The sequence below is a fragment of the Silene latifolia genome, chromosome X (genome assembly GCF_048544455.1).
Source record: "Silene latifolia isolate original U9 population chromosome X, ASM4854445v1, whole genome shotgun sequence".
Taxonomy (NCBI): domain Eukaryota; kingdom Viridiplantae; phylum Streptophyta; class Magnoliopsida; order Caryophyllales; family Caryophyllaceae; genus Silene; species Silene latifolia.
Window position 1 is genome coordinate 52,770,602 of NC_133537.1, and position 26,701 is coordinate 52,797,302.

At 38.4% G+C, this 26,701-nt stretch overlaps 1 protein-coding gene and 1 non-coding gene across 2 annotated transcripts; one reads left to right on the forward strand and one right to left on the reverse strand.

Annotated features, from left to right (window-relative positions):
- Positions 1–6,053: 6,053 nt before the first annotated feature.
- LOC141625947 (small nucleolar RNA R71) lies at positions 6,054–6,160 on the reverse strand. The gene has a single exon (XR_012535687.1). It is a non-coding gene; the product is annotated as a small nucleolar RNA R71 (small nucleolar RNA).
- A 17,407-nt stretch (positions 6,161–23,567) lies between these two features.
- On the forward strand, positions 23,568–24,767 carry LOC141617370 (uncharacterized). The gene is made up of 4 exons (XM_074434557.1): positions 23,568–23,788; positions 23,905–24,097; positions 24,212–24,457; positions 24,561–24,767. Exons 1-4 carry the CDS (start codon positions 23,568–23,570, stop codon positions 24,765–24,767), a joined length of 867 nt encoding a protein of 288 aa, XP_074290658.1.
- Positions 24,768–26,701: the final 1,934 nt, after the last annotated feature.

A 26,701-nucleotide genomic window follows, 5' to 3' on the forward strand; every position in this document is an offset into this window, starting at 1 on the left:
CTAACACAATTTTTGAGTTTTTATAAATTATCACATAATTTATTAATATGCTTAAAATCAACATGCAAATTACAAGCCTAAGCTCCGATACCACTTTAAAGATCATAGATCCTAATTAGACACTCTAATTAAATGTCAAATTATCTCATAATTTGTGTTTATGTGATCTATGTAACATGCAAGCAATATAAAAGCATATTAATATAAAGAGGAGGAAAACAATTTTCCTTACATTGAGAAATGGTAGTATTTGGGCACAATCAAGATCACCCATCTTGGTTGTTCTTGAGCTTAAAATAAATGGCAAGATCCTCCATCTTCAAGTGTCCAAAATAGAACACCTCCTTTCTTAAGCACCCAAGAACTTTACCAACAACCTTACTAATATTAACTAGATATTAATAAGTTTACACTTGATAATATGTAAATATTACTAACAATCTTAGTAATAATTATTCTTAATTACTAACAAGCTTAGTATAATGTTCATATTAATTTTAGAGAGATGTACCAACTTTGTTCACATGCAAAATGCACTAGTGAAGTAGTGTACAAAATGAACAACAATTTTGGAGTATATGTGGAGGAAGTGGCGGGTGGAGTAGGAAAAATAGTGGAGTGTGGAAATTGTCTTATTTTATGTCCAATTCCATATCACATGCAAAAGACATAAGATAACTTGTGGAAGAATAAAGTGTAATGATTATGTTTGTAATCATCCACTACATTCCATTTACACGGTCCAATGTCCCATTTACGGGTCCATTTTGGTTCTTATATTTGTCGCACAAATACGTGTAAGTGTATTTAAACATCGTTTCATGTTTAAATGTTTCCAATTAATTTCGTCCAAATCACTCCGTAAATATACGTGTACCGCTACACATATTATTTACGTACTAATATTAATCACACTAATCAATTAGTACAATTTTAGTGAATTAACACTTAATTGACTAAAACCCATCTCATAAAATTTATTATTTAATTATCGCATAATTAAATAATAATTTCCGCGTCTCGAGTTCACAACTCGATATCTCTCTAAATTAATTAATCAATCGACTAACCTTTTAGTCTATTTATCAAGGGACTAATTTAAACTGTATCTCATACAATTAATTAGCTTCGTGTTGGGGTTCGTTCCTTTAGGTGTGACTGAAAGGGATCAGCTGAAAACCGTCGTCTCACGACAGTAACGTCAAACCCTAGTTGGCCAACCGTTATCGATATACGTTGATCAGCTAACTAGTATTGCCAATGAATATCCCATGCATATTTCTTAATGAGATTTAATAATATTATCATGCCACTATTGTGGAGGACAAAAACTCCAACAATTAGCGGGTCTCACTCCGCCCCTTCAACTCACAACACGACATCCATGAGGTAGGGTGCCTTCTTGCAAGGCAAGGTGTGGCTTGCCAAAATGGCGATGCATCCAAGCATTAAGCACACAAATCAAGTAATGGATGCATCTACAAAAATGAATAGCCACTTTCCTCATCTAAGTGGCGGAAATTATCTAAAGGGGAAGCAATCTAAGGGTACACATTCTATTATAGATACGATTTCTTCAAACTACTAAGCGTAGAAGGATACCAATAAATCACCTCCAAGTTGTGTCAAACTAGAGTACATTTGTCCTCAGTCGTTAAATGCTTTTGTCAAGAGTAGACTCCCTATGGTGTTAGAAACACTGGAGGATCGCGGAATTCCCCTTCTTGCCTAGACAAGAAGAAGGGTCATCCCCTCTCTACCATGTATAAAAGTGGATACGATGGAAAAGGGATCAATAGAACTTGAGTTTCATGTGGGAGCTTGCTTTTTGTTAGTTGTTATTCCCTCCAAATTGTGGCATTTGACATTTTGAGAACATTTCTTTTTGCCATTTCTTTGATGTTTGGCATTTTCAACACTTGATAATTTCATATTTTTGTATTTTCTTTTGAACATTTTCAAAGCTACCCCATTTGTAGTGAAGGTGCTTATATTTGAAGCATAGGAGTTTTCATTTTTGTTACTCCGTTTTTCTTTTGATGCAATTGCAAACTTTTTGACTTTCATTTCAATTCTTGAAGTCAAATTTGAACAATTTTTGTGCCCATTCCCTTTTTGATGACAAAATGTGGTAGAACATGGATGATGGTTGCATGGTTTCAAGGGTCACCTTGGAATAAACGGTAGCCAAGGAGTTATCACACCACAAGATACTTTTGACTAGGCCTTAATCCATGGGTCAAAGGATACTAGTATGACACATCCTAGGGTGTTTTACAAGCATTCTAATGAGCAAAGTCTCAAGAAGAAAAAGTATCTATATACAGTTGTCAAGTTTCCCAAATAGATGCTTTCACAAAATTTACTAAATGCAATTACATGCCATGACGCAACTATCATTTATACAACCTAATGCATATGCTTCTACCAACTAGTATTCCATATAATCTAAGTGCAATCCAATAATCACATTGTTTATACCACATCAATCAAAATAAAGCCATATAGTCATTAACATAAAGAGGAAAAAGGAGATTGGAAAGATCATACCATGCGGTCTTCAATATCCTCATGTCTCTGATGTGGCGTAGTCGATCAATGTGAAAAAGGATAAACAAACAAGTATATACAATATATACATTTCTAAACTAAAAAGGAATGAACATGTTTTTGATTTTTTTCAATTTTTAAATTTTTTATGGTTTTTGATTTTATGAAATAAAAAGACATGCTTTTGTATTTTTCAAAATTTTAATTTTAATTTTTTTGTATTTTGGAATATAAATTCTCATCCCCCACTTTGTTTTGGACATTGTTCTCAATGTACTTGTAGGAGTATGAATGAAAAAGAAATACATGTTTTTAGATTTTTGAATAAATGCAATGATATGAATGAATGCATGCTCTAACTAAATGCAATTCTATATGACATATATAACAAATGAATGCAATCTAAACTACACTAGATGATGCATGTTTTCTATTGAGCTATGGTCACCTATGATCTAACCTCCCCAAACCGATTTAAACATTATTTCTAGTGTAGAAAAGAATAGGATTGGTCATTAGTGACTATGTATGAATGCATGAACTAACTATATGCAACTAACTAATGGATATGTAAGATATATTGCAATGCAAATTATACTATATGAACTAACTAATGTAAATGCAATATGAAATATAATACAAGTGTAAGCTAAATGTATATGTATATACAAATGTAAATGTAATGCAAAGTCAAAGTAAAGGGTATCTTACAAATGGTGGTTTGAGGGAGGACTCCACCAAACTCATTCCTTGTTGCCATGGTTATTGATGTTGTCCCTATTTCTCAATGCTCTCAATAACCGGTCAAAGGCTTGAGCACAATCCTCAAATAAACAAAGATAGAACCATGGCCACTTCAAAATGGAATAGAGCCAATCCTCCACAAGGGGATTTTCATTTAAATTTCTCCCCTTTACCTTGGCCTTTTCATCATAGCCTTTTTGGCTCTCCAAATTAGCAAGCTTAGAATTCTTGTCATCGGGAGGCTTCCGTTCTCTCCCGTCTCCCTTAAATATAGTGATGATGATAGCATTTTGATGCGACCATAATTGGCGCATATTTAGCCCCCGAATTACCATTGTTTCTATGCTTTTTAGTGCCTATTTGGGTCATTTCTTATCTTTAGTTCTTTGTTTTGCATATTCTTTGAGATTTTGATCCCTTGGTAGGAAAGGAGTAAGAATCTTGCATTTTCATGGCAAAACAAGGCTAAATTGATCATATTCAATGACCAAGCATCAAGGAGAGACAAGACTAGAAGGCCTTTGTACATAGCATAGTAGAAGAGCATTGTTGAGAAAAGGATCCTTGAGTCCCCAAGGAAATCCCCAAGGAATTCATGAAGAAAAGGGAAGAAAAAGAAGAAGGAAAGCTCTTTGAGCTACAATCCGAACGGATTGTAGAGAATCCGTCCGTCCTCGCCAATCCGAGCGTCCTCACCAGGAATCCGCTCGGATTGCCCATGCCCAGTCCGTGCGTCTTGTTCCTTGATCCGCTCGGATCGTCCATCCCAAATCCGGCCGTCCCGACTCCCGGCCCGCACGGATCACAGCACAGCGCAGTTTCGTTCTTCAAGCTACGAAATGAAGAAGCCCTTCTCTCGGACAATCCCGGAGGCTCCTTGCTCAACTTAAAAAGTGTAATTACTAGTTTAGCCCTTAGTTAACCCTAATGCATCCTCCCTAATTTTCACTATAAATACCCCATTAGTCTAATTAGAGGAGCATGTTCTTCTTATCAATAATTAGTGTAGTTAATATCAATCAAATCTCTCTTCATTATTGTAATCAAATATTAATCAAGTTTTAATCCAAGTTTTAGTTCCTTAATCTCTCTCTTGTTCTTACTTTATTTTGGGTAATTGAAGATTATTTGGGTTATTATTGGGAGATTGACAACCTCTCAATCTAGGATTCAAGTACTTCTATTATTCTTGCTTTATTATTGGAATCATTAGTAGGTATAATCTCTTAATCCCTTTTTAATTATTGCTAATTACTTTCATTTATTCATCATGTTTCATTATGTTAGTATGATTGACAACCTTTCTAGCATGATCAATATGATAATCAGTGAGTAGTCTCTTAGCTAGGGTTTAATGGGTGATTAGGGAAACCAACATGGGGAATGATTCATGCTTAAATTAATATGCTTTCATATCTTATTTGCTTGCTTGTTTTGATCTTAATGCATGCACATGTTATATTTGATGAAATGCTAAGCCTATGAATCCTTGCATTTACTATCATCTTCTATCCTTTCAACTTGACTTGTAAGACATAACCCAACTCGAGTCTTGTTAGACCATGCATGTGTTAAGTAGGGAAGATTAAGTCGACTTGTAGGTGTTGTACAATCCAAGAGATTCGGCTCAGGGACCCAAACTTTCCTAGGATTGTAAGATATAACCCAACTCAATCCATCACAACAATAATTGCTTGCTTATAATTTGAGAACATGTTTGTATGATCATATCCCATGATTCCCCTATGAACCCATGACACCCTAGTGCTTTTAATCAATTGTTTACACCCTTATTTCATTTACCTTGTTAGTTTATTTTCATTGCTATTTTAGTTTAGTAACCTTCTACATCAACCCAATTCGTGACACCCCTAGACACCACTAGTTACAATAGAATCTTCATTTCAATACCCGTCCCTTGGGATCCGACCTTTACTTGCCTCTTTACTAATTGTAGAGTTGTTTGTGAAGTATAAATTGTGTTTTGTATCGACCATTGACCAACGACCACATATGCTTAATTGTGAACACCAAATGGCTCCGATCAAAAATGGCGCGCGTTGCCGGGGGGACGGTGTTTAATTGATTTAAGATTTCTTTTATTGTTTTTAGTTGTGTCTTTTTCACCTTGGGGAAGTAAAACTCCTCAAGGATTGTTCTAATTGTTTTTGAGTTGTTTGATATTTTGCATGTCTAGAAGGTTACAAAGAGATTTGTTACCTTTTGACCGTGAAATCGAAAGAACCTTGACGAATAATAGGAGACTTGTTAGGAGGAATTTGGGAGGTGTTGGTGAAGTTGTTCAACCCACTAGTGAGTTTGTCAATCCTTTCGCAATAGAAGGAGAAGAGAACCCATTAAACAATACCACACAAAATCCACCTACAATGCCTAAATTCTCGTCACACTCTATACCCACCGAGGAGGATCTACCAAATGGTACTCCTACCCCACAACATCTTACCGGAAACTTTATTGCCAAGTCCGCCTTCATCCAACTAGTTGAGAGGAGCCAATTCGGGGGAATGCCTAGTGAGGACCCTCATTCTCATATGGAAACATTTTGTGATTATTGTGAAGCTATCTCTCAAACGGGCGTGACTCAAGACCAAATAAGATGGGTCTTATTTCCTTTTTCGTTAATCGGCACCGCAAAACAATGGTTGAAGGGCCTTGATAAGGCCACCCTTGGAATAGATTCTTGGAAGAAGCTAGCTCTAGCTTTCTACAAAAATTTCTACCCACCGGAAAAGACTAATATGCTAAGAGCTCAAATTACGGGTTTTAAGCAAAGGGATGAAGAATCTTTGTATGAAGCTTGGGAGCGGTTCAAAGGTATTTGTCGCTCATGTCCTCACCATGGACTTAGCGAATGGTTTTTAGTGCAACAATTTTGGAATGGTTTATATGAAGATTCAAGGAACATTCTCAATATGGGATCAAATGGAATGTTCACCGAAGTTGATGACAATCAAACATGGAACAAGATTGAGGAAATGGCGGTCCATAATTCGCAATATAGTAGGCCTCGCAAGGCTACTAGAGGAAAGTATGAAGTGGACACCGTTACTCAATTGGGTGCTCAACTTAGTGCTCACATTGACACAATCAACTTGAAGTTTGAACAAGCTATGGCTAGACTTGAGGAAAGCTCAAAATCATCAAAGCATCATGTCAATGCCATGACGGCATCCTCATCAATCCCAAGCGGGATATGTTAGAATTGTGGAACCTTAGGTCATGACTCAAGCGAGTGTAGGGGAACAACCGAGCAAGTCAATGCTTTCCAAGCTTACAAAAGCGGTACCCCTTATTCAAATTTTTACAATAAAAACACCAAGTTCCATCCAAATCTCTCATACAAAAGCCAAAATGTCCAAAACCCTCAAACAACATACACTCCACCACCCATGAGAAATCAAAACCAAAGACCCTTTTTCAATCAAAACCAAGGTTACCAAAATCAAAATCCATACAATCACCACAATGACCAAAGTTTTGATGTCCAGAAAGCGGTCCTTCAAATGCAAAAGAATCAACAAGAATTTTTCACCCAAATGCAAAAAGATAGCCAAGCAAAAGACACCACCATCAACAACATTCTAGCTCACACCAAGATGTTGGAAACACAATTGACCCAACTAGCATCTTCGAGCTCACAAAGACAAAAAGGGCAATTACCACCTCAAGGTAATCCCCTAGACATGAAACGGTTAGTGCCATTCACTTGAGAAGTGGTACAAGGTATGAAGCACCGAAGGAGCAAGTTGAGGATGAAGTTGTGAGAGCTAGTGAGAATGAAGTTGTGGTACAAGGTCCCAAAGAAGGGGAATCATCAAAAGAAGAAAGTTCAAAGAAAAATGAAGACAAAGCCAAAGAAAAGGAGCCCATTGTGATTAGACTTCCTTTTCCAAGTCGTCAAGCCAAGCCTAAATTTGATGATCAACTTGGAAAGTTCATGGAAATTGTGAAGAACTTAGAAGTCTCAATTCCTTTCACGGAATTAATCAATCACGTTCCGGCCTATGCAAAGTACATGAAAGATATCCTCACAAAGAAGAAGTCGATCCAGAAACTTGAGACTATCGCCTTCACTAAGGTGAGTAGTGCCATACTTCAAGGGAGTTCACCTCCAAAGTTAAAGGATCCGGGAAGCTTCTCAATACCGTGTACCATTGGCGACACAACGATCAACAAAGCCTTATGTGATCTAGGGGCTAGTGTGAGGGTCATGCCGTACTCGGTGAGTAAAAGGTTGGGGATGGGAGAGCTTAAATGTACCAATATCACTCTTCAAATGGCCGATAGATCGACGAAGACACCGCTAGGGATATGGGAAGATGTCCCCGTGCGAATTGGGAAGTTTTTCATCCTGGTGGACTTTGTCATTGTTGATATGGAGGAAGATTCCAACATTCCAATCATCTTAGGAAGACCTTTCCTACACACAGCGGGTGCGGTGATTGATGTGAAGCATGGAGAGCTCACTCTAGAAGTGGGAGATGAAAGCATAACTTTTAATCTTGACAAGACCATGAGAGCTCCTCGTTTGCATGAGCCATGTTTCATGATTGATCATTATAGCCGAAAAGATGAGAAGAAGAAATCGGAACTCCAATGGAGGAAGAAAGTTGAAGATGCTCCATTCAAAGAGCAAGTGAATTGTGACAAGGAGAGCTTGCAAAGCTCATCAAAATCAACCAAGGAAGAAGATGATGGCCTCATTGGCCAAGAGAAGAAATTGGGAGAGTTGTCTCCATCCAAGCAAGAGATTTTCAATGATCAACTCAATGAAGTTTGTGGTCTTTGGGACGACGAATTTGAAGGGATCTTTAATCCCTACATTGGGCATGCCATCGATCATGATCAACAACAAGAACCACGGTCTATTGAGGACCTCTACCATAACAATGAACAAGCTTTTGATTACTTCTTCAAGGTGTTAAGCAACATCAACAACACCTTGAACATGCCTCCTTGACATCTCATCAAGAATGAGAGTTTGGTGGAGTCCTCCCTAAACCACCACTTGTAAATATTTCTAACTCCCTAACTTACATTTAATTTTTGCATTGCATTTTTGTCATTTTTGGATTTATTTTTACTTTGATCAAAATAATTGTCATGAAAAGAGAGAAGTGAGGGAGGGACTAATGATTTAATTGATGTGTAGTGCTTTACCTTAGTGTGGGGATGGCAATTGCCTAGGCTATTCATGCCTTAGTAGTGCCCCGCAATGAAGAACACAAGATTTGAAAGAAAGAAAGAAAGAATGATAAGAGAATGCGTTGGTGCACGGATGGACTCGAATCCGTGTACACAAGGACCAATCCGAGCGGATTCCCGAGAATCCGCCCGTCTGAGAGGATCCGAGCGCCCTGTCGAGAAGACGCCCGTCTTGGGCCGAGCTGAAAACGCAAAATTCTTGATCGTTGAAGAATCCGAGCGGATTCCCGGAAAGACGCCGTCTCACGTAATCCGTCCGTCTTGTGGACAATCCGCCCGTCTTGCAGCTGAAGAAAAACAGAGAAAATCTCGGACAAGAATCCGTCCGTCTCAAGCGAAATCCGCCCGTCTCGTCTCGGCGAGAATCCGAACGGATTCCCGTAATCCGCCCGTCTCTAGGCGGGATTTTTGAAAATTTGAAGTCAAGAATCCGAGCGGATTGCGCCTAATCCGCACGGATTGTCCCTGCGTCCTAATATTGTCGAGTTCTTTAAATACCCACCCCACCTTCATTCATTCATTCATTCACTCATAAACACTACCCATAACATCAAAACCCTCATCCTCTCCATCTCAAAAACAAAAACCCTCAACAAAACTCACCAAAATCAAATCAAACCATCTTTCAAATAACAAATCAATCACTCCATCTTCATTAATAATCAAAACCAAGAACAAAATCTTCACCTTTGAATTGATTTTTATTCTCATAAAGGCAAAGCCTTTCACTTTCAAAATCGATTTGGGCATTCTACAAATTGAAGATTTTTGATCTTTTTCTTGGTTAGCTCATCAAATGGCAAGAACAAAGGGAGCAACAAAAGCAAAGGCAAAGGCAACAAAGGCACCAAAGACTACAACTCTCTCTCAAAGGCAAAAAGCTCTACAAATGAAGAAAGCTTTGGCAATGGTGGTATCAACACCAAGCTTGGAAGTGCAACCACCTCAACAAATTCCTATGGAAGCATCGCCCTCTACTCCGGTAATTAATCAACTCTTGCATTATCCGGAGGTAACATTCATTTCCGACTCCCATAGAAATACATTTGTCAAGTTTGCTATGAGACAAATTCAATCCACCAAATTCATATGCCAAGATGCTTTAGAGAAGTTGGGTATTCTTGAACAAACAAGAATCTTTTTCAATGCCATGGGTTTAAAGAAATTGTTTGAAATGGAGGAAGTAACATACCCCTCCCTTGTCTTGGAATTCTTAAGTTCTTTAAAAGTGACAAAAGTTGAGAATAGGGAAAATATTGAGTTTCGTCTAGCTAACACTAGTAGACGCATTTCCTTTCCGGAATTGGGTGCAATTTTGGGTCTTAGCGATGAACATAAATTCTATAAGCAATATGGGAAGTATGATCCCGAGCCTCTTTGGGAGGCAATCTCCGGGAAGAAATTTGAAGATTTTAAAGCTTGTCGTGCTCTTTTGGTCCATCATCCGGGCATAAGAATATGGCACAAAGTTGTGGGAAATACCATAATTGCTAGGAAAGACACCAATCATTTCACGGGACTCGATTTTATTCTCCTTGAATCAACTTTGAATATTGGAAGAATTCACACCAAGCCTTACAATTCTTTGAGGCTATTGGTTGATAGATGGCTCCATATAGATAGTGGGAAGAAGGGTCAAACCGTAATTGTTAATGGCGGCCTTGTCACGGTCCTAGCCAAGCACTTTGATCCTAATTTCAATAAGGATAGCAAGTACAAGGCTAAGGATGGTGGCCATCTCATTGATATGTCCACCTTGATTAACAAGTTTAAGTGGGTTGTTCACAATTCCCTTGATACCAAGTATGGGTGGCTTACAAGTAAGGCTCGATCATTCACTTTACCCGCAAAGATTTGCCGTCTTAGTGTCCACCGGACCAACTATTTACTTCCCTATCCGAAGAAGCCGAGTACATCATTCAACAACAAAAGGGTGATCATGAAACCCCTCCTCTTCCATTGTTATACCACCTTACCCCTATGATTATGAAGAGTTCAAACCACAAGGAGTTGAAATTGGGAAAGATTATGTCACTCTTCTAATGCAAGCCATGCACAAGCAAGCTTATGAAGATCGGAAGAATGCTTATTTGGCTCAATATCCTCCCCTCCTACATCTAGCTAGGCAAGGACTCCTTGATCCATCTTGTCCTTTGCCTAGTTGGGCGGATAGAGAAGCCTTGTTTCCGGGTGCATCTAGGGAAGTGGTGGAAGACAATGAGGTTGTTGGAAATGATGAGGAGATTGATGATAATATTGAGGAAGAAGCAAGTGGAGATGAAGAAAGAGATGGTGAAGATGGTGAAGATAATGATGAGGAAGATGATGATGAAGAAAGCAAAGAAGAAAGTGCCAAGGAAAGTGGCAATGTGACCACTTCTCATGAGGGAAGTGGTGATGATAGTAGCATGATGGAAGACTAGCCTTGGAGATTCCTACTCTCCCACGGTTTGTCTATATCTCTTTGTATTTTATTTTCATTTTGATCATTGTTGGTTTAGTCCTAGCAACATCAAAGGACTCACACCTCGGTTCCTTTGAGGTGTTCTTTATTGTTCCCACTTTTGTAAAATCCAAAATGACAATCTAGTCTCATGCATAGCATAGCATGTGCATGAACTCCCCCATGCTTTGACATTAGCAATAGTGTCTTGCTTGGTTTGGGGAAGTTAATGCATACGCAACGGGAGGTAATTTAAATTATCCTCTCCGTCATAACAAAAACCATGCATCATGTAGTATAGCTTAGTGTAGAATTGCATTTAGTATAGAAATCATGCATCATTCTTTGCATAATTTCCATCATTTTGGCCATTGAGGACAATGCCCATATTAGTGTGGGGATGGGAATTCTAACTCTTAACTTTTATTCAAAAACCATAAAAAAATTGAAAAATTTCAAAAATCATAAAAATTTGAAAAATTGAAAAAACCAAAAACAAGTTCATTTCCTTTGTATATATTGTCTTGTATATATTGTGTTTGTTTCATCCTTGTTCACCTTGATTGACTACGCCACATCCGAGACATGAGGATATTGAAGACCGCATGGTATGATCTTTCCAATCTCCTTTCTCCTCTTTATGTTAATGACTATGTGGCTTTATTTTGATTGATGCGGTAAAACAATGTGAACTTAGGATTGCATTTAGTTTATATGGCATATTAGTTGGTAGAATCATTTGCATTAGGATGTATATATGCTAGTTGCATCATGGCATGTAGTTTGCATGTTAGAAAAATTTTGCGAAACCGTCTACTTGGGAAGCTTGACAAGTGTATATAGGCCCTAGTAGATGCTTTTTATTCTTAAGACTTTGCTTGATAGAATGCTTGTAAAACACCCTAGGATGTGTCATGCTAGTATCCTTTGACCCATGGTTTAAGGCCGAGTCAAGAGTACCTTGTGGTGTGATAACTCCTTGGCTACCGTTTATTCCAAGGTGACCCTTGAAACCATGCATACTTCTATCATTCATCCATATTCTACCATACATTTTTGTCATCAAAGGGAATGGGCACAAAACAAAAAGAAATCAATTTGAGTTCAATGAAATGAAAAGTGAAAGAAAGTTTGCAAAAATGCATCAAAAGAAAAGAGGAGCAAAAATAGAACTCCTAAAGCTTCAAAAATAAGGCACCCTCGTTACTAATTGAGGTGACTTTGAAAATGTTCAAAAAGAAAATGCAAAAAGTTGTCAAGTATTGAAATGCCAAAAATCAAAAAGAAATGGCAAGAAAGTGTTCTCAAAAAGTCAAATGCCAAAGAAATTTGGGGGGAAAACAAAAACAAAAGCAAACTCCCAAAATGAAACTCAAACATCTATCGATCCCTTTATCCATCGTATCCATTTTTGTGCATGGTAGAGAGGGGACGACCCTTCTTCTTGTCTAGGCAAGAGGGGGAATTCGGCGATCCTCCAGTGTTTCTAACACCATAGGGAGTCTATTCTTGACAAAAGCATTTAACGATTGAGGACAAAGGTACCCTAGCTTGACACATTTTGGAGGTGATTTATTGGTATCCTTCTAGGCTTAGTAGTTTGAACAAATTGCATCTATGAAGGATTGTGTACCCTTGAATTGCTTCCCTTGTAGATAATTTCCGCCACTTAGATGAGGAAAGTGGCTATTCTTTTTGTAGATGCATACATTACTTGATTTTGTGTGCTTAATGTTTGGATGTGTCGCCATTTTGGCAAGACCCACCTTGCCTTGCAAGAAGGCATCCTACCTCATGGTTGTCTTGTTGTGAGTTGAAGGGGCGGAGTGAGACCCGCTAATTGTCTCATATCGGCTATTATTATTAGGTTAGGTTAGTTTTGGTCCTAGTCTTTGTCACCTCTTTACTCGGGACGAGCAAAGGTTCGGTTTGGGGATATTTGATGCGACCATAATTGGCGCATATTTAGCCCCCGAATTACCATTGTTTCTATGCTTTTTAGTGCCTATTTGGGTCATTTCTTATCTTTAGTTCTTTGTTTTGCATATTCTTTGAGATTTTGATCCCTTGGTAGGAAAGGAGTAAGAATCTTGCATTTTCATGGCAAAACAAGGCTAAATTGATCATATTCAATGACCAAGCATCAAGGAGAGACAAGACTAGAAGGCCTTTGTACATAGCATAGTAGAAGAGCATTGTTGAGAAAAGGATCCTTGAGTCCCCAAGGAAATCCCCAAGGAATTCATGAAGAAAAGGGAAGAAAAAGAAGAAGGAAAGCTGCTGAGCTACAATCCGAACGGATTGTAGAGAATCCGTCCGTCCTCGCCAGTCCGAGCGTCCCTCACCAGAATCCGCTCGGATTGCCCATGCCCAGTCCGTGCGTCTTGTTCCTTGATCCGCTCGGATCGTCCATCCCAAATCCGGCCGTCCCGACTCCCAGCCGCACGGATCACAGCACAGCACAGTTTCGTTCTTCAAGCTACGAAATGAAGAAGCCCTTCTCTCGGACAATCCCGGAGGCTCCTTGCTCAACTTAAAAGTGTAATTACTAGTTTAGCCCTTAGTTAACCCTAATGCATCCTCCCTAATTTTCACTATAAATACCCCATTAGTCTAATTAGAGGAGCATGTTCTTCTTATCAATAATTAGTGTAGTTAATATCAATCAAATCTCTCTTCATTATTGTAATCAAATATTAATCAAGTTTTAATCCAAGTTTTAGTTCCTTAATCTCTCTCTTGTTCTTACTTTATTTTGGGTAATTGAAGATTATTTGGGTTATTATTGGGAGATTGACAACCTCTCAATCTAGGATTCAAGTACTTCTATTATTCTTGCTTTATTATTGGAATCATTAGTAGGTATAATCTCTTAATCCCTTTTTAATTATTGCTAATTACTTTCATTTATTCATCATGTTTCATTATGTTAGTATGATTGACAACCTTTCTAGCATGATCAATATGATAATGAGTGAGTAGTCTCTTAGCTAGGGTTTAATGGGTGATTAGGGGAAACCAACATGGGGAATGATTCATGCTTAAATTAATATGCTTTCATATCTTATTTGCTTGCTTGTTTTGATCTTAATGCATGCACATGTTATATTTGATGAAATGCTAAGCCTATGAATCCTTGCATTTACTATCATCTTCTATCCTTTCAACTTGACTTGTAAGACATAACCCAACTCGAGTCTTGTTAGACCATGCATGTGTTAAGTAGGGAAGATTAAGTCGACTTGTAGGTGTTGTACAATCCAAGAGATTCGGCCCCGGGACCCAAACTTTCCTAGGATTGTAAGATATAACCCAACTCAATCCATCACAACAATAATTGCTTGCTTATAATTTGAGAACATGTTTGTATGATCATATCCCATGATTCCCCTATGAACCCATGACACCCTAGTGCTTTTAATCAATTGTTTACACCCTTATTTCATTTACCTTGTTAGTTTATTTTCATTGCTATTTTAGTTTAGTAACCTTCTACATCAACCCAATTCGTGACACCCCTAGACACCACTAGTTACAATAGAATCTTCATTTCAATACCCGTCCCTTGGGATCCGACCTTTACTTGCCTCTTTACTAATTGTAGAGTTGTTTGTGAAGTATAAATTGTGTTTTGTATCGACCATTGACCAACGACCACATATGCTTAATTGTGAACACCAAATGGCTCCGATCACATTTGGATTTATCAATCCTTCAAGAATAGAAGGAGAATTCTCATAGTATTTATGACGGGGTTCCTTAGGAATTGAGATTGTGGGTGCCAAATTTCCACAAGTAAGCTCATTTACAACTTTGTTCTTGAGCTTTTCCACCAAGTACCTTTTATATGACGATTTGACTTTTTGGAGAAGGTCCACCATATCATCTCCAACAATCATAGGTTTCATGGTAAGTGCGAAAAGGTCTTCATGGTCAATAGGAAAGAGGCATTCATCTTCCTCATGGAAGCATACCTCAAACTTCTCAAGGATGAGGTCCTCAAGTGAGGCAATATCATAACTCCTTTCCTCTTCTACATTTCATAAGTCAATGCAAGACACGTGTTCTGCATAAGCTTCTTCCATAGGTTTGTTGATGCCTATCGTTGTGTGCACCAAAAATAATATTTAAAATCCAAACTACTACTATAGCTAGTGGCAGTCAGGGTCGAACCACAAGGAGGCGATGCAATTAATAGTTGTCTGATTTTAATCTCTAAAGTAACAAGTGAGTGGGGGTTTGATTTGATTTGGTCTATAGCTAAAGACAATAAAAGACAGTAAACTGAATAAACGGATGAAATCAAGAATAAAAAGGGTGCTAAGATGGTCGGTCCACTATAGTTTCGGCGGCAGTGTACTAGGTAGGTCTAAAACAAACACGTGAGACTGGAAAATAAGAAGTCCTCTCGGTCCATTCTTACAGGTAGCATCTTTCGATCTCGCTACAGGTCCCTAATATCACTAGTACTGACTCTCGTCCTGAAAAGTGACTAAAAAGGCTAAATTAACTCATCTCTCGATCTTATTAATTTAGTCGTCTTAATTAGGTAGGCTATCTCCCTTCCCTATCTTTCGATCCTTATTGGGTCGGTCAAATCCTAGGCATTCAACTAGTCGCGTGCACTCGATTCGTCAAACATAGCAATTTAATTAATTAAAACGAGGGTGATCTCATGTAGCCGGTCGATCGACCAGGTAGGCCAGTCGATCGACCAAGGCGCGATTTAGGTCTACTATTCTAATGCCGCCTACTTCTACAGATTCCCTACATCCTAGCACGACAAGTTTAGCTACTCATGACTATTATGAAAACAACAATGAAATTAACGAATAGAGATATTGAATGTATGATTAAACTAACGAAACAAGCAATTAACATGAGATGATAAATTGGATTTTGGGAAACTACTCTAACAATTCTAAACTATGAACGAAATAAAGCAGTAAACTGAAATTGGAACAGAGAAATACCGAATGGAATTGCAGAGAAAGGAAGAATCCGAAAAGCAATAACAAAGGTAAAATGTATTCGAACAATTATGCCCTAATGCTAAACTCAATGTAGAACCCTAATAAATTTGATGATTAAGGACTTGATGAAAACTGCAAAGTGTCAGGTTACGTTATATAGGAATATAACGTAACACTTATTCCTAAACCTAATACACAATGGGCTTCTTAATTCTCGATCTTTTTATTCACGCCAGCATCACGGTTTGGTCGATCGACCACTGGGACCGGTCGATCGACCGAACTATGCTGAACAGTAGCTCCTGTAAGTTGTGTGTTGGTCGATCGACCATGAAGGCCAGTCGATCGACTTCTTTAGCTGATAGTCCGCTTCTAATTCTTCATAAATTATCTTTCAGGCCTCGAAATGCGCACCAAGCTCGTTTCTTGAGTAAATACTTCACGTCGAATGCAATGCAAGGTACTCGGGGACGGATTTAGCTTGATTTCCGCTGGATTCTTCACATTTCTGCAATAATGTACAAAAACACGAAAGTAGACGGAAATAGGGAGAATAGTAGCATAAACTGCATAAATGAGCTCTGAAATGCGTGTAAAATGAGGTGTAAAACATCATATTTAAGACACGCATCATTTGTCATCATCGCTATCTCCATACGAATCATAGATAGGAGCTTCACTTTTCCTCATCAACTCTTTCTCCAACACCTCAATGTTCACATCAAAAGTCACACCCTCATACTCACAAAGGCTAAGAGTATTTGGCTTACTCAACCTCATATCTTCCTCATCAAATACCACACTTTCATACTCAAAAGAGTTCAAGGAAATTGGCTCTTCCCACATCACATCTTCTTCATCAAAGGTCATTGCCTCAAATTCACATTCATGTTCAATGCTCAAGGATTGGTGGGGAGTGTTTGTTTGTGTTATTTCTTGGGTTGCTTTCATTTGGAAAATTCGAATTGCCAACTCCTCACCACGGGTAACAATGCTTTGGAGAACATTGATCCTATTTTGGCTCTCCTCTAGAATTTGTGTGAAGAAATTTTGTTGGTCTCCCATCATTTGGAGAACCATATCTTGAATGTCAAAGTTAGGCTCATCTTTTTGTTGTGGGTGGGTGTGAAAGTGCTCATATTATGGCATTTGGAATTCATTATAAAGTGAGTTTTGGGTGGGTGGTTGTTGTGGATAATGGATGTGAGGATTTTGGTGGAAAAATTTGGGGTAGTAGTTAGGATTTTCATTGTACGAGTTATAAGGTAAGTTTGTGTTGACTTGCTCCTCAAGCTCCCCATACCCATTATAGTCATACTCAAAAGATCCACCACATACTCCATATGTCAAGTCTTGAGCCATCAGAGATAAGATAAGGAAACAACTACAAGCATGGAAACTACACAAAAACGGTAAGAACGAACCTTGAGGAGCAAGTTCCTCAAGGTTAAAGCACAAATAAAAATAGACAAACAAGTAAGAACTTAATCACATAACACCATCCCCGGCAACGGCGCCATTTTAATGGAAGGTGTCGCCGTGTCTCCCAATCAAACACATTTATATTCTCAACAAACAACTAGTTAGTGGTTAAGTCGAGGTCGATCCATGGGACGGTGTGCTTTGGGTTCTAAGTATATCTATCTCAATTTATGCTAGTGTCACGATTGATTTGGGTTTGTAGTTGGTTAGTCCGAACTAATGCAAGCAATAAAGTAAAACAAGCAATAAAAGGAAGGATGTAAACAAATGATTAAAAGTGCTAGGATATCATAGGTTCATAGGGGATTTATGGGAGTTGATCATACAAACATATTCTTAAGTTATTAGCAAGCAATTATTGTTGTGGTGGGATCGAGTTAGTGTAAACCTTACAATCCCTAGGAAGATTTAGGTCCCGGAGCCGAATCAATTAGATTGTACAACACCTACAAGTCGACTTAGTCTCCTTCTATTCAACTTTATGCATGGTCTAATGAGGCTCGAGTAGGTTTATGTCTTACAAGCTTCATTGAAAAGATAAGTGATGGTTAAAAAATGCAAGGATTCATAGGCTCGCATCTCATCAAACATAACATGTGCATAAGTTAAAATCACAACATGCAAGCAATTTAATTGTGAATACATATTAGATTAAGCATGAATCATTCCCCATGTTTGTTTCCCCTAATTGCCCATTAATCCTAGCTAAAAGGCTACTCACTTATTATCAAGTTCAACATGCTAATAAGGTTGTCAATCATATTAACAAAGCAAAACATGATGAATAAATGAAACTGATTAACAATAATTAAACAAGAGTAAAAGGAAATTATACCTATGAAGATGATTCCAAATAATAAAGCAAAGAATAAAAGAAGAGAACTTGATTGATGGAGAGTTGTCAATTCTCCAATAATAACCCAATAATCTTCAATTACCCAATAATAATAAACTTGAATAATGATTAAGGAAAGATTAATTTGTAATTTTTTGGAATGATTGAGATTAATGTATTCTATTCTACTCCTAATCTAATCTAAGGAAGGTTTTTTTCCTCTAAGAGGGCTTGGTCCTTTTGATTATTACAATTGGAGTATATATAGTATAACATCATTAGGTTAAGCAAGGATAGATTAGTAAATAACATTGCTAAGTGTTGAGTAGGGAAATGCAAGTCTCGAAGGGAGATGCGCATATCACGTTGCTAGTCCCGCCACAATATGCTCGTCCCGCGGGTCTGCAGTCTTGGCACGGAGGTCCTGTCTCATGATCCGAGCGGATCGTGGAGGAGACGCTCGGATATTCTTGGTTCAAGAGGAGCGTCTTCCAGTAGGAGACGAGCGTCTTCTTGCAGGAGACGATCGTCTTCTTACGGGGACGCTCGGATTGGCAGCCAGTTTGTCTATTTGAGCTCGGATTGTAAAACGGACGTCGTTTCCTCATCCGGACTCCTATTGGAGTGATTCAAAAGCATAGACCACTTGATATTTCGATGCTGTTTCATCTAGCATACTTTCAGAGTCGAAGGAGAAACTCTTGGTTTAGTTCTTAGCAATTTCTTCTTGTAATGGCTTCCTTCTCGTCATCCTTGCTTTTAAGCCAATGATCCTTCAATATACTCTTTATTCCTACATCCTTGGTCATCATTCTTGCATCCTCTTCAATTCATACTAGTCCATCCAAGATCGTCAACAAGCTTCCAAGTATGCACGGGAGACGGGAATTCCGCCTCATTATCTTATTTCCTACAAAACATATACAACGCAATAGGAAAGCCAAATAGGAAGGAATTGACGGATAAAATGGCCATGAAATGCTATATTAGTATGAAAAATAGGTACAATTAGGGGACTAAATGTGCGCAATTAAGAGTCACATCATTTGGTAATCAATTCAGTCTCTCTCTTTCGTTCTTCTTATTTAGTTTTAATTATTTTTCTTGCGTTCTTCATTAGTATTAATTTATGTCCTATACTTTTGCATTAATTTCCATTATGAATTCTCTTCCTTTCTCATCTATTTTATTTATTGCTATCAATTTTGGCATGAGTAGCTAAATTCATATGTTAGGATTTAAGGAATCCATGGGAAATTAAGGGTTGTTATTAAGGCGATTAGGCCAATTTTATTTATTAGTCTTTATTGTTAATTGCAACATATAATTTACGAGTAATTGATTAATGGCCACAATTGATTATTGGAATTGGTAAATCCCGACCTAAGATCGAAAGCCTGGTGAGGACTAGACCTGTCGCAAACATTAGAGTGCCCTAATAAGTTGCGAGAGCCCGTTAGAAGCATTTTAGGGCGAAGAGCGATCTCAGAGGAGCTTTTCACTACCCTTTAGACTAATAATTGAGAGTGACCTATGACCCTGCCTTTGACCCATAATAATCCATGGTGAACCGATGTCCTAGCTCTTTTCCTCTATATTTTTCTCGACTTAATTTCTCCCTTTGAACTTTATTTTTATTGCTTTAGTTTAGTTTAAAAATAAAACAAACCCCCATTTGTGATTTAGACAGACATTAGTTAGCAAATAGAACATATAGAACCTCCCTGTGGATACGATCCCGACTTCCCTAGCTATATTAGTTAGAGACCATATGCATCAAGAATATCCCATTACCCCACGCGTTGTGAACGACTCGAGTTAAGAGGACAAGAGTACCACCTTAGAAAGTCTCCCAAGCTTGTCACGAGTTCTCTACAAATCAAACTGGGATCATTTTAAATTGACACACCTAAGTTTATTGGTTCGTTATTTTAGGCTCCAAAATCGTCGCTCTGATACCACTTTGTAACACCCCCATAAGTTGAGATCCTTCCTCAATGCAACCCCAACGCAAGAGAGTGTCACAAGACTTGGTTTCCCAAATTTATAGTGCGAACAAACGAAGTAGAGTACTTTAAAGCAATAAATATTTAACGATCACAAGACATAGATAAGCAGCAAAGTCAAAAGATAACGAATTCTACAAGTTTAATGGAGGTACAAGGCTCTCCCAAATAATACAACCATAAGAATAAAAGGAGTCATAGAGTAAGAAAATAGATAAACTAAGGTGTCGACAATCTAAAAGCGAGACCGCTCCTCCAAGACCTCCAGTCGTGTATATGCATGCTACCTATCAGATACTACTCCTCATATGGGCGAAAATCACCAAATGGTTAACCACAGATATTTTAAAACCCAAGTGTTAGCTTAATAATACAAATGCTCAATGAATGCTACTAAGAAGGACTAAATGATCATGTAATAAATGTCAAGATAACCAACCATGATTCAAACATATGTATGAAATGCATAAGATCATCCTCCAAGTTCTCACCTCCACATCACCGGTGCCACGGACACGCCCACGACACTGCATACCATCATTAGGTACTCGGAACACGTCCGTGGTACCGGGCCCAAGAGTGACTCGAGTTCCCTGCCAGACATCGTGTCTCAACCACACGAGTCCCTCCAAAACTCAAGTACTAAATGTGCACATCCACCTTAGAGTGGGAAGCTCCAAGAGGTGACTCAAGCGGAAGACGGTTTCACAACCGCCTTCCATCCCCACAACAACAACCAAGTATACTCCACAATCCTCTAACACCAATTGACACAACAACAATATAATTAATTACCAACAAGAATAATCATTTAGCCACACAAAGCATAATATGTCACAAATGCTCAATCCATCCTTAATTCACCCCTTTCTCATGTAATTTCTCTCTGAACATGTTATAATTCATTCTAACCATTTATGTAACATTTAACCATGCTTACTCCCTTCACCACGTACATAATTAACACAAGGCAACATCATGTCACAAACCTTAATTACCAATAATGAAGTTATAATGCAACTACCATGAGATAAGTGTAATTAACGATAATAAATACATAATTAAACATTCATATTATTAAAGCTAAGTGGGGAAAACCCTGCCTCAAGATTATTTTTACAAAGCCTCAAGTTATGGCCTAGAAAGGCTCATCAATGAAGCTTCCTACACAAATTAATTACTACATTCATTACCATAATCCACTATAATAAATATACTTATTAATCCCCTTAATTTCGCATCTTAATTACTCATAACCCTAATTAGTTATGAGATAATCTACTAGGAAAATTAAGGTTTACCAAGATAAGATTAAGGAAATAAAAATGGAAATCAACTTACAAAGGTGGTGGATGAACTAGAGAAAAGATTGGCAAGAACTTCTTCAAATATGGAGGCTAGGTTTGGAGGATAAGGTTTGAAAGTGGTACACCACCTACCATTCTCGCGCAAAAAGCTGGACAACGATAGGGCACTCGATTGAGTGCCAGGTTCGCTCGATCTAGTGAAGCTCCACTCCGTCAAGTGAACAGCCACTCGATCGAGTGACTCTTTTTCAGAAACTTCCAGCCACTACCCAGGTTCCACTCGAGTACGGTCTAATAAATTGCGAGGTATTACAAAAACCTATCTCCTATTGTTCTCATGTCGGATTCATTTTATTAGACACACCTAGGTTCATTTTGGTTCATTGGTTTAGCTTCCAAAATCTTCGCTCTGATACCACTTTGTAAAACCCCCTTCTTACCTTGCCAAGGTAATTGGAGGATGTTACTATCTCGGTTTCCCGAGGCGGTGAATCAGAGTTGCAATTAAGAAACATTTAATATAAATAAAGAATTTAATGAATTACATAATCAAGAATGAATAAATGAAATGATACAACTAATGACTACTATATTCTTCTAACAAAGCTATGCTCTACTCGAATGTCACCATGGCTCGTTGCTCGTTCCGTCTCCCACGTGATACCAAAACCTACATGCAAATGACTGCTTCCCATATGATCGGAAATATCATATGGATCGACACAGGCCACGCTGGAAATAGGTGACAATTTACACACAACCCAAACACGTCAGTTTCGATAAATAAACATAAGACACGATGCAATATAAAAGTATACAACATGCTAATGAAATGCATAACTCATGACCATACAACGCCACGCCGGTACCGGGACACGCTCAGTCGTACGCACAACCACACCGGTGCCAGGGACACACCCACGATAGCACACCTCACAAATAGGTACTCGAGACGCACCCGTGGTACCGGGTCCGGAAGCCAACCAGATCCCGTCCCAGACGCCGTGCCTCAACCGCACGAGTCCCTCTGTACTCAAGTCATTAATGTGCACATCCCTCTTGGAATGGGAAGCTCCAAGAGGAGACTCAAGCGTAAGACGGTCTCCTAAACGCCTTACATCTCCTCAATCAACCAAGTACTCATAACCATACCAACTCTTCAAGTCGCCTTACGTCATTATCATGCCAAGATGCAACCTCCACAGATTATGTGTCATAACAACGAATGCCAACTACCATGTTATCGTGCAACTACAATGTTCATATGAGACCAACACCACTACTCAATACCATGTCACAAATAACACATAACAACATTATGAAGCCACAAGACAAAAATGACACATGCAACCATTTATGCTTATTGAAACCGAGTAGGATTAACCAACCTTTTAGAATATTCCATAAGCCACTCGAAACCACCAAGTATCCATCTCATTAAACTATCTCATCCTACATAAATTACATAATACTATCACAAAATATTCTACAACAACTAATAATACTTATTAACCCTCTTAATTACCCCCACTTAATTAGTAAAAACCCTAATTAATTTTAAGATAACCTACTAGAGAAATTAAGGTCTACTAAATAATAATAAGGGCGAAAGATTAAGGATAAACATACAAATGCTAACAAATGAGCAAGAACAAGAAATAGAAGACAAATATTCATATGTGAGTGATAGATCTTTATGGATAGTGTTTGTAATATTTAGAGATGTTTCTAGAGAGTTGGAGGGATAAGGTGTGTGTTTTTTTAGGGGAGGAAATCTGAAAAATAAGGATTAGAAAGTGACAGGCCTCTTACCACAATCCCGTGCAAAAAGCTTGACAGCGACAGGGCACTCGGTCGAGTGCCCGGTTCACTCGGTCGAGTTAAGCTCCACTCTGTCGAGTGACTCAACATAAGAATGTTTTCATAAAATTAGAGGTCTCACATGGTCACTCACTCAGTCAAGTACTCGGTTTACTCGACCGAGTATAGGTCTTATAAACTATGGGGTATTACAATGCTTCTATCAAACTTGTTCTTGATAAGAGAGATATGGGGGACGTATCTCAAAGACGGTTTAGGTTCGAGCAGGTTTGGGTTGGAGAGGAGGGATGTGAGGAGGCTGTGATTAGTGGGGATGAGAAGGGAGGAGGGGATTTAGTTGCTTCGATCAAAGCATGTGCGAAAGAATTACAAGCGTGGAAGAAAATAAATAGGGAATATAGGTTTGGCTATTGACAATAAGCGGATATAGTTAGCTCGCTTTATTAAGGGCTCTCAGGTGAAGGAGGGGGTGAGACGGAGAAGGAAATTGCTTATTGTAATTGCTGAACTTAAATAGTCAAGAAGAGCTATATTGGCGACAACAATCACGAGCATTATGGCTTCGCAATGGGTATTGTAATACCAAATTTTTTCCTGCTAAAGCAAGCGATAGGCGATCAAAGAATTTTATTGGAAGATATATCGATGATAAGGGGGTTGAACTGGTGGGTGAGGAGGCTATTGCGAAGGTGGCATATGATTATTTATGGGTTTGTTTGCGACGACTCAACCAACGAATTTTATGATGTTCTACAAGGGCTTGAGGGACGGTTTTAGACCGCATGAATATAGTATTGAGGGCCAACCAAATGCATCGTTTAAAGGCTTCAGGTCCGGATAAGATGAATGAGCTATTTTTTCAAACTTATTGGCACGTGATTTGTCCAAGTGTGGTTAACTCTATTCTTAGCATTTTGCGTGGAGATACATCGCCGGAGATACTCAATAATACTAATATACTCTTAATTCCGAACAGGAAAGCTCCAGATAAAATGCGTGATTTTAGACCAATTAGCTTTTGCAATGTGGTTTATAAGCTTGTTTCTAAAGTCCTTGCAAATCGTTTGAAGGTGTTTTTGGGGGAGATTGTCTCGGAAAATCGAGTGTGTTTACGATAGGGTGGCTAATTTCAGACAATATTTTAATTGTTTTGAAATTTTCCATTATATGAAGAATTCATGGCATATAAAAGGGCATATATCAATCAAACTGGATATGGCGAAAGGGTATGATAAAGTGGAATGGGGTTTTTATAGACGGGTTCTTACTATCATGGGGTTCGATGAAGGGTTTATGAGTCGGGTTATAGAGTATGTTTCTACTGTCACTTTTTCAGTCCTTATTAAAGGTGTAATACCAGTCCTTTTAGAGACCCGTTGAATGAACTTAGACACCTATCTAGACCTTCAGAAACCTTACAAACTAACCTTGTGACGTTATAAACCTTTGAATTTTTGGTTACTCGATCTAGCGGAGGCTGCTCGATTAAGTAGCTTAGTCACTCGATCGAGTAGAGGCCACTCGATCGAGTAATTTGTTTACTCGATCGAGTAACGGGAGTCTAGCGAGCAATTATATATCGTGATATCGCGAAACCTAAATCCTTTCTCTCCTTCTCTCCTTAACCTAGATGCCGTCATTTCACTCCTCCTTCACCATGGTTCATCTCCTTGAGGCCTTTGAGAGTAGTTACACCATAGGAATGGGATGCTTGAGTCGGGGAGCGGTCTTGATGCCGGATTGCTTTGTATAGGTATGTTATCATCATCATCATCGTCTCCCTTGGTTTCAGCTGTTGTTATGGTAGTAGTAATGGATGGTTATGCTTGTTGTTATAGGTGGTTACGACGGTTGCTTGTTATCTTATGGTCGTGCGCGGAATCGCTGCGGTTTGCTAATGGTAGGTTTTCTTACTCAGTACTGTTGGCTGTCTAGTGTATCAATTGTATTGTATAGATTGGTTTTAGTATTGTTGATGGTGTCGTGGATTGGTTGTGATTGGTCATTGTGATTGTTCATTTGTGGTTCTCGAGGTGCGTCCTCGGCTGAGTGGAATCACTTGCGAGGATGGCTTCACGCCCTTGATTCGCCCTCTGTGGAACCCGCCGCAGAGGGGATGTGCACATTTAGGAACATGGGTTATCGCTCGGATTAGATGAGCGGGGCTGTTGGAGCTGTGTCCTCCAGTTAGTGCGGATAACGTCATTGCACATACACTTGTACGGACAAGTGGGAGCTTGTTGGGGCTGGTGTCCTTTACAGTTAGTGCAAGGACTTATAAATCTCTAAAAGGATCAAAGGGTATACTTTTGTATTATAACCAGTTGGTCCACGTTTATCAATAACGGTTGGCTTGCTAGATAAGTTTGACGTTATTGTCATACAGATGGCGGTGATCAACTGGTCCCTAAAAGTCACACCTATAGGATACGTTTGAGAGATGTGACGGTATGAAAATACAGTCATGTTGATGCCAGAAAATTGACTAAGCAGTTAGTCCGAGTTATTTGACTAGTAATTAGTCAAAATGCGATGTTGAGATATTTTATTTAATACGGATTAAATAATAATGGCTAAGGCAAATTAAGCAGTTAATTCGTAAATTAAATATAAACGATTATATTTGATTAATGTATATTGAATTAATTATACAATATCGTCTTTGTCGGACATGTATTAATAATTTAACTAAGTCATGTTACTAGTTGATGTTTTAATAACCGATAACCGATGACGATTTATAATTAAAAACCCGTCGTATACATTTAGCAAATTTCGAGTCGGACCACGAGTTAAACATAAGAGGAAGTGGAAGCCCACTTCCCCATGTGGATCTCGGTTTGGCCGAATGAAAGGAACAAAAGGAGAGCTTCTCCTCCTTTCTAACTAAATCATTCATTTTGACAAAAATATTAGGGTTTCAGTGTATTTTTCTCTGAAATTTCTAGATCTCTATATGAGTCAGTTTTCATGCAATTATTAGGTGGTTTGGTTTTTAGGCGGAAAATGATGCAATCTATCGTTACGATAAAATAAATAAAAGAATGCAATACGTAAATAAAATTCCTAGTGTGGCCTATCCTAGTAAAAAGAACATAATACAACTTTGGAATCCACCGTTGGACCCGAGAAGCTTGTCTTGATGTTCCATCTTTGTCCATGCAGCGGGAGTGAGCATCCGATCTCCATCTTTAGTCTTCTCAAAATTACAATTAAAATTTACAAAATATAAACTTATTTACATTCTAAATAAAAACTGTAATTACAAGGGAAAAATAAAATGGATATACGAGATCTCAAAATACAACCAAGAC

Bases quoted from the DNA above. Each gene is read 5' to 3' on its own strand.
- LOC141617370 (XM_074434557.1), top strand. From the start codon at position 23,568: ATGGGGTATTACAATGCTTCTATCAAACTTGTTCTTGATAAGAGAGAT. The intron at 24,098-24,211 runs GTTTGTTTGCGA...CATCGTTTAAAG, and splicing joins TGGCATATGATTATTTATGG to GCTTCAGGTCCGGATAAGAT. The intron at 24,458-24,560 runs GTGTTTTTGGGG...CATTATATGAAG, and splicing joins TCCTTGCAAATCGTTTGAAG to AATTCATGGCATATAAAAGG.